Below are 10,205 nucleotides of genomic sequence, written 5' to 3'. Positions count from 1 at the left end.
CCTACCTGGAGATGCTGCCTGGGAGTGAACCTTGGACCTTCTGCATGCAAGGCAGACGCTCTGTCACTAAGCCACAGCCCCGATCCCTGGATACACGGACACATGGGAGAATTCTTGTGAATGTGTATCACCATTTATTGTAGTTCAAGAATCAGGAACTGAACAGAGGACACTGTCAGTGGAAAAAGAAAACATTTTCTTATTTTTCAGGCTTAATTTTTAAAACACTGTGGTTTCAGATCCTTTTTAAAAAGGAAAATTCAAGTATCTTTAAGCAGGGGGCAGTTATAGAAAAGTGTTCAGTCTTTTTATATAGTTTCTTTTTTTAAAAAAAGCAAGTCTACATTTTTTCTGCACCCTTTTTTTTTTGCTTTGGTAAGGCCAAGCCATGGATACAAACCGGTACGCAACATAAAAAAAATGGACCCCCTCCTGCGACTGGTAGGCGCCTAGAATAAAATGATCTTCCACACACCCCACTCCCCTGGAGACAGGCTCTTAAAAAGACTCAGAAATCATCTTTTAGCTTATGAGATCTCTGGCTTTAAAAGAATTTTATATATCTTTTAAATCAAAGTTTTAGGTATTCCACACCAACTTCTTTATGGCAGCTGTTTCAGGATCTCCCCACATTGCAAAGGTTTTTTGTTTTGTTTTTTAAAAGAAAAAATCCGGAGCGCCAAAAGACAAAAGGGAAACGTTGAACAACTTAAAATCGATGTGCCGACAAAGGAAAAAAGAAAGAAACAATAACCACCCTTTGCCATTGTGTGCGGCCTACCAAAAAAATAAATGAATATGTATAATAGAAAAATATTATTCCCCCAAGATTAACACTTGTTGCAGGCACAGTTTTCTTTTCAAGATTATGTTCTCTTGGAGACAGACAAGGAGTTGTTGTTTTTTAATATATTGGGAACATTTTCTTTGTATTAGAGGTGGGGTGGGGGGGGAAGGACAGGATAGGGCAGGAAGAGGGGATGGGGAAGAAAGGGGGAAAGGGAATTAGTTTAGCAGCAAAACGTTCAAGGTTCCAACCACAATCAAAATTAACGGAGATCTGGCAATAAGCTTTTTAAAAAAAGAAAGAAACCAACCAACACACATTGGAGGAGGGTTTGCTGCCCTGATCTGTGCGTCTTTCGCTAAAAAGAATTCGGCTGTATCAACCCCAGTTATGAGCTGTCAGGAGGACTTTGCTTCGTAGCAAGAGCAACTTCCTAATTTATCCCCCATAATGCTATTCGACCATCGTTTGTGTCACTTAAATATATGTACAAGAATTAAGCTGCTTCTTCCCCTGCCCGTCTGTCCACATGCTTCTATGTATTTGGCAGCGGCAGCAGGCACCTGGTGAGTTTGCGCCCAGCTTCCGCTTCCAGAGTATTGTCACTTCCGCCCATCCTGACCCTCACTCGGCTCTCCAGAGTCCATGTCAGTGCTGTGCTGCCGGGGTGTTTTCAGTGGTCGGTGTTCTGTTTGTCTCTCATCCAGACTTGGATTTGCTCTTTCAGCTCTGGCACTGGAAGGAAAGAGGGGTGGGGCAGATTGGGAAAGAGAAACAAAAGAAGGAAGAAGAACTGTAAGATATTCCCCTTCGGGGATGGAGCCGCTCTGGGAAGAGCAGAAGGCTCCAAGTTCCCTCCCTGACAGCATCTCCAAGATAGGGCTGAGAGAGATTCCTGCCTGCAACCTTGGAGAAGCCGCTGCCAGTCTGGGTAGACAATAGTGAGCTAGACGGACCAAGGGTCTGACTCAGTAGATGGCAGCTTCCTGTGTTCCTAACTGAGAGCCAGTGTGGTGTAGTAGTTAGTACTGGACTAGGACTGGGGGGCGGGGCAAGAATCAAGGAGGAGAGCTGGTCTTGTGATAGCCAGCATGAACTGTTCCACCCCCCCTTGTTAAACAGGGTCTGCCCTGGTTTGCATTGGGATGGGAGACTACAGATGTGAGCACTGTAAGTTCTTCCCCTGGGGAGATGGGGCTGCTCTGGGAAGAGCCCCTGCCTGCTTGCGTGCAGAAGTTCCTAAGGTTCCTCCCCTGGCAGCATCTCCAAAATAGGGCTGAGGGGGACTCTCGCTGCCTGCAACCTTGGAGAAGCTGCTGCCTGTCTGTGTCGACAATACTGAGCTAGACAGACCAATGGTCTGACTCGGTATAAAGCAGCTGCCTTATACTGGCTCTTTGGAGGAAGATATCCGTGTTTGAACACACAAACTAACAAGGATCCAAACTGGAACCTTGTGCATGCCTGTGAAGTTGTTGGACTGAAACTCCCATCCTCCCCCAGCACAATGGCTTATGGGAGTTGTAGTCCAACAGCATCTGGGTAGCCAAGGCTGGGACCCCCTGCACTACTAGACTAATAGTTTGCGGAACTTAACAGAGGATCAGCTAGGGGAACATGCGGCCATGCACCAGGTCAAACCTTTTTGCCCAGTACACCTATGTCAGACATAGGATTCTGTATCGTCAAGAGCGTGTGTGCATGTACATGTACATACACACACACACGGTTGCTAACACACGTCCCGCTCCTCTACCTGGTTCCAGCATGTTTTCCGTTAGTGGCTGCCGGTTGAAAGGATCCGTTGAAGAATTCAGAAGGTGCCGGAGAATGATAGATCTATCCATGATCGTACCAGAGGGCAAACGGACCGGGTCAGTCATCAGCGTGTCCATGAGGGGATCTGAAGGGGAAGATTACGCTGGTTATAGCTGTGAAAGTGGCAGTGCTCAGCTCCTGCATTCCCTCCCGGAGCGCTATAGGCTGTGGTGTTTTTCCAACGTCAGAAGTTACTCTGACCCACCCTCCACTCGGTGCACTTAAGAATCTCATTGCTGCAGGTCCGTCATGCACGTTGCCGCTTTGCTGCCAAGTTGCCGGATCCCCCCCACAGATCTACTTGCCTCTGAACTCATCGGGGGCGTCGCTGTAGTCAATTTCTGCTCGAGCATTCTTGGCAACAATTTCCTCCACCTTCTCCGCCAACAGCTTGAATTTCTCGATTGCTATCGTCGATTTGATTCCGGCCTTCCTCATCTTTGAAATGACCTCCTCAAACAGCTCCTTGCTGTAGGACCTCTGCAAACCAGAGAGAGGCATTACGGTCAAGTGAGCAACAGAGATCGATCCGGCAAAGGGGCCAGCTGTTCTAGGGGTCGAGAAACCAGTCTCTTTTCTAACCAGCTTTATGTACGCACGCGCACACACACACACCATCCATATTAATCTTTGTTTCAGCAATTGGAATCTGTCCAAAACATATGAATGCCTTTATATAAAAATCTATGGCGTGGCCACATGTGGACTACAGTTCTGGTCACTGTGTCTCAAAAAGGGATTGTAGAACCAGAAAAGGGCAACCAAGATGGTCAGGGACGTGGGAGCACCTTCCTTACTGAAGCAAGGCAATGGGGGCTTTTTAGTTCAGAAACAAGGCAACTAAGGGGAAACATGCTACACAATTATGCATGGTGTGGAGAGAGGCACATTCTTTTCTTTTCTCACAATACTAGAACCAGGGGTCATCCCATGAAACTCACTGCTGAAGTCTAGGGCTGACAAAAGGAAGTATTTGTTTCACACAGTGCATAATCAAGCTATGGAGATGAAGTCATGGGGGGGGGGTCTATCAATGGCTACTAATCTTGATGGCTATAGGCTACCTCCAGGTTCAGAGGCCGGATGCCTCTCTGTCCCAGTCACAGGGGACCAACAGCAGGAGAGAGGGCAGGCCCTCCCCTCTTGCCTGTGGGCTTCTCGGAGGCATCTGGTGGGCCACTGTGGGAATATGGGTGCTGGACTAGATGGGCCTCCTTGGGCCTGATCCAGCAGGGCTGTTCTTATGCTCACTCTGCATTTGTTGGAGAAGGTGGGATATAAATCCCAACCAGTTCAATGTAGGGCTACCACCTGATTAAAGACATCTAGTCTAATAGCATCCATTTAAATCAGTGGACTAGATCTGCATACAACAAAAAATACTGCCAAGACACACACACACGGGCCACAAGGAAGGGGCAAAGAGACCCAAGCTGTTCCCTCCAACACCGGAAATTTTTATTCTGCCGTCCCCGGCTTCTTTGACCCATCTGGCTAAACACTGCCAGTAGACAGGCCGCATAGCCCTAATGGGCTTAGCATCTGTCTCTCTCCGGGATCGCCTCTCTCAACCAGTTGTATCCCGGCCTATGAGCTCTTCTCAGCCGAGAGTAAGGTCGCCTGCGCTTGTGACAGGTCAGCCAAATGCAAGGCAAATGGAGCAGAGGATGCCACCGGCACCTGAACTGCCTCTGCTTGTCACATTCACTCCAGAAGACCTGCAGTCAAGAGCCGCGGCATGCCCGAAGCCAGCACCTGCTGGGGGCTTGCCAGTTCGATGCAGTATCGCTGCAAGGAGGACGGCGCAGCTACCTGGAGCAGCAGCAACCAGCCGCTGCTGGGGGGCGGGGTGGGGAAATCCACACCCTCGGCGGCTTCCAGAACGCTGCGGCCAGATCTCAAGCCGCCACAGCTGCGTGGAAGGAAGATATTTTGCTTCTGGGTGTGACGCAGACACACGTTTCAGCCACCGGGGGTGGAAATGCAGCCAGGCACTCCTATAGCCTAGCCAGCTCTCTCTGAACAAAGAGATCCGAGCAACCTGCAGCAGCATGACTCGACACTTCAGGTCACGTTGGGGCTCTGCCTGTCGGAGGCCTTTTGCAGTTTGGCTCCTTCCTTGCCACACCAAGCCGTCGTCGTCGACAGGCAGCTTTATCTGCAGTGCAGCAACTGATACTGAGGGTGCCTGCTCCTTGCTCAGCCCCAACCGAGATGGAAGCAGCAGCAGACAGACAGGGCGCAATGCCCAGTAGACTCTTTGGGGAATCCTTGAATGACCCGATATTTTGCAAATCCAAGGAAAATTGGGTTCAAGGTGCTGTTGGGAGTCCCGGCCACAACCTGGTAATTTTTTATTATGCTAGATCAAAATGTCTGGATTTATCCAACTGTCACTAACTCCCACGATTTCCCCCTAGGGTTTTGGCTTCTTGTTCTTGTTTTTAATTCTTGCCAGCCATAAGAACCTTAGGGGAGCCTTGCTGGATCAGGCCTTTCTAGTCCAGCACCCGGTATTCTACAATGGCCCAAAAGATGACTCAAGAAGCCACACAACCAGGAAATGAAGGCATGCCCCCTCTCCTTCACCTGGACATGGAGAGAGCCTGTCACCATCAAGACTAGTAACTACCAATAGGCTCGCCCTCCATGAATTTGTCTAAGCCGCACTTAAAGCTGGTGGCACGTCACCGCATCATGTGGCAGAGTGTTCCACAGCTTAATTATGTGCTGTGCAAAGAAGTACTTGTGTCGGTCCTACATTTCCTGGACATCAGTTTCAAGCTATGGCCCCTGGTTCTTGTCTTATGAGAGAAGGAGAAGAGCTTCTCTCTCTCCCCACTCCATGCATAATTTTATTAACCTCTATCATGTTTCCCCTTAGTCGCTTTTTTTCCAAATCTAAAAAGCTTCAAACACAGCTTGGCCTCGAAAGGGAAGTGCTCAAACTCTCCTGATCGTCTTTATTGTCTCCTTCTGCACCTTTTCCAGTTCTACACAATATTCTTTTTGATATGTCCTCAAGAGACAGGCTTCCCTCTAACAGGGATTGCCAGATGTTGTTGACTACAACTGCCATAATCCCCAAGCAAAAGCAACTGCAACTGGGGATTCTGGGAGCCATAGTCAACAACTTCTGGGAATCCTGGTTAGAGGGAAAACTGCAGTAGAGAATTTATTCTTCGGCACCAATAGAAAGCTGATATTAGGAATACAGGAAACTGCCCTCTACCGAGTCTGACCCTTGGTCCATCTAGCTCAGTACTGTCGACACAGACTGGCAGCAGCTCTAACTTTTCAGACAAGAGTCTCTCCCAGCCCTACCCAGAGATGCTGCCAAGGACTGAACCTAGGATCTTCTCCATGCAGACAAGCAGATGCTTTTCCACTGGGCTTCGGCCCATCTCCTCAGGGAAGTTATCTCACAGCACTCACGTGTAGTCACCAAATGCAAACCAGGGTGGACCCTGCTTAGCCGAGAGAACCATTATGCTCACTATGTCAAGACTGGCTTCATCCTCAGTCTTTGCCAAGAGATCTCTACACCACACACACACACACACACACACACACACACACACAAACCCCCAAGTTAGAGATGTGCATGAATCAATTCGGTGGTCCTTTTCCGGACTGCCGAACCGGTTTGTAGCTCTGGCGTTCAAACCGGTTTGGTGGCAGTGCGAGTTACCTTTAAGAAGCAGGGAGGGTGCCATTACCACCACCCTAGCCACATTTCCCCCACCAGCACAGGGCTGCTACGTACCTCCATGCAGCCCCGGTCAGTATCGTATCGGAAGTGGCCGGTGTGCGTGAGCGTGACTTTGATTTGTCACGAGTGGCACTGGCCACTTCCGGCACGACGCTGACTGGGGCTGCAAAGAGGCACACAGCAGCCCCACGCCAGCAGTTTTGGTGACAGCGTCGGCAGGGAAAACGCGGCAGGGGAGGGAGGGCACCCTCCTTGCTCCTTAAACAGGTGACCCCGCCACTGCCACACCATCCGAACGATGGTTTGTGCACATCCCTACCCCAAAGTGTGAGTGCGGAATCCCAGGAAGCAGGGGGAGCCTAACACGAATTCCCAGATGTTGTTGACTACAACTCCCATCTTCCCCAACTGCAATGGCCTTTGGCTGGGGATGATGGGAGCTGTAGTCAACAACATCTGGGAATCCCTGTTACCGGGATCACTGGTCGCAAGAGCATGCTGGGAAGTCAAGGGGATGCTTCGACATCCCACTGGCATGGAGCTGGCAAGAGTCACAGCAAAGACCTTCCTGGCCTGTTGGCTCCCTCACTATTCCCACCGTGCCAGATCCTTGTTGCCATCAACCCCCTCCCCCCCCGCGCGCACACGCACCCCCCACCCAAGAGTCCAGCCTTGCACTCACCTGGTCGTCAGCTATTGCTTTTGCAAAGCGAGCGCAGTCTAGCTGCAGGTAGATGTCCGTCAGCTGGTCCAGGAGCTTCTTTGGTTCAAACCCATACTTCTCGGGGTTCTCCACTTTCAGGTCCCGGCACTTGGGGCCGCAGAGCTGCTGGAGGTTGAAGTTCAGCATCGCAGCCAGCCGTGGTCCCAGTTCCTAGAAGGCCAGCACAGGAGCACGTTTGCGAGGAGTCCCCCGAAAATGACACATGCCCCAAAGCCAAGGAAAAGCCAGTGACGCAGACCTGGCTTTCTCCTGCGTTTTGCAACTGCGTGAATTCTCCCCCGCTCTGCTCTGTTGACCCTGCCAAGGCTCTTTGCTCTACCTCTCAGGCCTTCTTGTAGCCCCACCATTGACTTGAGAACTGACGGGAAGGAACCAGAGGCAGGGCCTTTTCAGTTGTGGCCCCTGGTCTCTGGAACAACCTCGTGGAGGAACTTCCATGCTCCCTCCCCTTCAGCATTGTTAAGCAACACAAAGACTGAGAAGTTCAGCATCTCCGCCAGACCTTTAGCCCCATCCATGTCCCAGCGAAGCAGAACAACTAAGAGGTTCTTCACACACACACCACACAATCCTAGCCATATTTGCTCAGAGCTAAGCCCCACTGAATTCAAGGGGACGTGCTCCCTTGTAAGCACGCCTCAGTCCAACTAACTGCCATTGCCAAGTCTGGGTCCATCTTTTCGAACCCAAGCAGGATTCCAGGCCCAGACTCACCGGTCTGAGGAAAGGCTTCTGGACTTGCTTGGTGAGGATGTGGAACATGTCCACCGTTTCTGTCGCCAGGGCCAAGTAAGAGCGTGAGACCCGCTCGTCCTGGGCCAGCTGAGACTGCCGGGCCTGCTGCTGGTCCTGGAAGGTAATGAGACGCGGCAGATGAAGCGCCACCATGCCACCCGGCCTGGTGTAGCAACCCATTCCTTCCCCCCAAACACAAGCATTAGCTATTTGGGTTCAGCATTTATTGATCAATCTATCCTATTCCTATACACCTCTAGGCGGTGGACAACATTAAAAACTTAACGTGTCAAAACCAACATAAAACAGTTCAAAGTCATAAAAACCGATAAGAACAGTCTCAGTAAATAGTTTACGTTTCAGCCTTCTTCATTGCTGCCTCGAGGCTTTGGAACACACTTCCTGCTGAAATAAGAGCCTCCCCATCTCCGACAACTTTTTAAAGTCAGTCAAGATGCATTTGTTCAGCCAGGCTTGTAATTAGACATTATTTTAACTGTGTTTTAATAGTTTTAATTTTTTAAATTTTAATACGTTCATCTTTTTATTGTCTTGTAAGAGAGAACTTGTAGAGAACTCGCATTTTGGGCGGTATAAAAATTAGATAAATAAAAGCCTGGGAAAACAGGAATGTCTTGGGGGTCTCCCTAAAAGCAAGGAGAGAACTCTTATTTCAGTGGGGAGCATAGTCCAGAGCCCTGGGGCTGCTACAGAGAAGGCCCAGCTCCACCAAAGGAGCCAGCGGCAACCCTATCTGGACCTCTCTGGATGATCAGGGTTCATGACAGAGAAGGTGCTCTCTTAAGGACCCTAGACCCAAGCCACCTGCATCCCATCTGGGAGTGCCTGATGGAGGAGGAAAGAGGAGCCCGCTGCTCACCCTGGGCAGAGAATCCCAATGCTCTTTGTTCTTCATCTCCTCCTGCACCTCGTGGATCCGCTTGAGGGACTCCAAACTCTCGTCCAGCAAGAACGTCGTGTCATTGATCAGCATATTGATGTAGCGCACAAACTGCTTCCCGGAGCTGGAAGAGAGTTCTCACTGAGATCGATTCCGGGGCTCCAATACAGGCAGGGTGGGAAGAACAGGCCGAGGGCAGACCAGCGGGAAGAGCGAAGAGGGCCTGCCTGGCAGGCTGCCGCAGCCCTGCTGCGTCTTCAGGAAGGGCTGAGAAGGGCCCACCTGAGACCCACGGCCAGTGCTGGCCCATGGTTTGACTTGGAAGGAGAGAATCCTGGAGGTGCAGTGCCGTTACATAGGTCTGGGAGTCAGAGGGTTCAAACTCCTGCTTACAGGGTTGTTGGGAGGACAAGCAGAACCATGTACAGCGCTCTGGGCTCCTTGGAGGGAGGGCAAGAGATAAGCTGGGGCGGGAGGGAATAAATAGAAGGGGAAGTGCCAAGGTTAGGCCCAGCCGGCAATATCTCAGAAGCAGCCTCTGGAGTGCTGAAGGCTTTCTGACTCACTTGAACTCCTCCATGAAGGTGCCGTGGTGAGCGATGTTCTGCCAAAGGCTTTTGAAGATGGTGCTGATATGGTAGCGGATCGTAAATTTGTCATAGAACTCACTGGTGGCTCCTGTGTGCTCAACATCTGGCAAGAGACACGGGGTGGAGAATCAACATTTTAAACGTAATGTCATCCAGTATGGTGTGGGGCAGAGAAGGCCAAAAAGGAAGAAAGCGGAAAAGGGAGAAAAATTTGGGCTAACAAGCAACAAGCTCCACCCGTGTTTAAATGAGGAAAACAGAAAGCGGTCATAGATAGAGTCAGACCTTGGTCCATCTAGTTCAGGGCTGTCTACACTGACTGGCAGCAGCTCTCCAAGGTTCCAGGCAGGAGTCTTTCCCAGCCCTACCCAGAGACCAAACCTGGGAACTTCTGCATGCCGATATCCTTTTAGTGAGCTGTGTCCCCCATCCCCTAAAGGGAATATCTTACCGTGCTCACATGCAGTCTCCCATCCGAATGAAAACCAAGGCAGACCCTGCTTTTCAGAAGAGGACAATTCCTGCTCGCTACCATGAGATTAGCTCTCCTCCCATGGCAGAGTTACATAGGAACATAGGAAGCTGCCTTCTACTGAGTCAGACCCTTGGTCTATCTAGCTCAGGATTGTCTTCACAGACTGGCAGCGGCTTCTCCAAGAGTGCAGGCAGGAATCTCTCTCAGCCCTATCTTGGAGATGCTGCCAGAGAGGGAACTTGGAATCTTCTGCTCTTCCCAGAGTGGCTCCATTACCTGAGGGGAATATCTTGCAGTGCTCACACATCAAGTCTCCCATTCATATGCAACCAGGGTGGACCCTGCTTAGCTAAGGGGACAAGTCATGCTTGCTCCCGCAAGACCAGCTCTCCTCTAATGTTAGATGTCATAGGCTCTGTTCCCAGGTGCACAGCAAGGTCTGGAAGGAGACTGGATGCTGAGT

The 10,205-nt window shown here is 50.5% G+C and overlaps 1 protein-coding gene across 2 annotated transcripts in view; it reads right to left on the bottom strand.

The window, feature by feature from the left end:
- Window positions 1-111: 111 nt before the first annotated feature.
- Window positions 112-10,205, bottom strand: part of UBE4B (ubiquitination factor E4B) — a 44,275-nt gene continuing 34,181 nt past the window's right edge. For both annotated transcript variants that reach the window (XM_053281160.1, XM_053281159.1), the window contains 7 exons: window positions 9,244-9,370; window positions 8,657-8,801; window positions 7,756-7,890; window positions 7,000-7,191; window positions 2,911-3,085; window positions 2,544-2,690; window positions 112-1,522 (listed from right to left, as the gene is read on the bottom strand). In XM_053281160.1, the coding sequence (XP_053137135.1) occupies window positions 1,461-1,522; window positions 2,544-2,690; window positions 2,911-3,085; window positions 7,000-7,191; window positions 7,756-7,890; window positions 8,657-8,801; window positions 9,244-9,370 (983 nt within the window). In that variant the 3' untranslated portion in view covers window positions 112-1,460. The remainder of the gene's footprint in view (window positions 1,523-2,543; window positions 2,691-2,910; window positions 3,086-6,999; window positions 7,192-7,755; window positions 7,891-8,656; window positions 8,802-9,243; window positions 9,371-10,205) is intronic.

This window comes from Hemicordylus capensis, chromosome 16 (assembly GCF_027244095.1).
Source record: "Hemicordylus capensis ecotype Gifberg chromosome 16, rHemCap1.1.pri, whole genome shotgun sequence".
Taxonomy (NCBI): domain Eukaryota; kingdom Metazoa; phylum Chordata; class Lepidosauria; order Squamata; family Cordylidae; genus Hemicordylus; species Hemicordylus capensis.
This window is presented reverse-complemented; position numbering and strand designations above follow the sequence as displayed.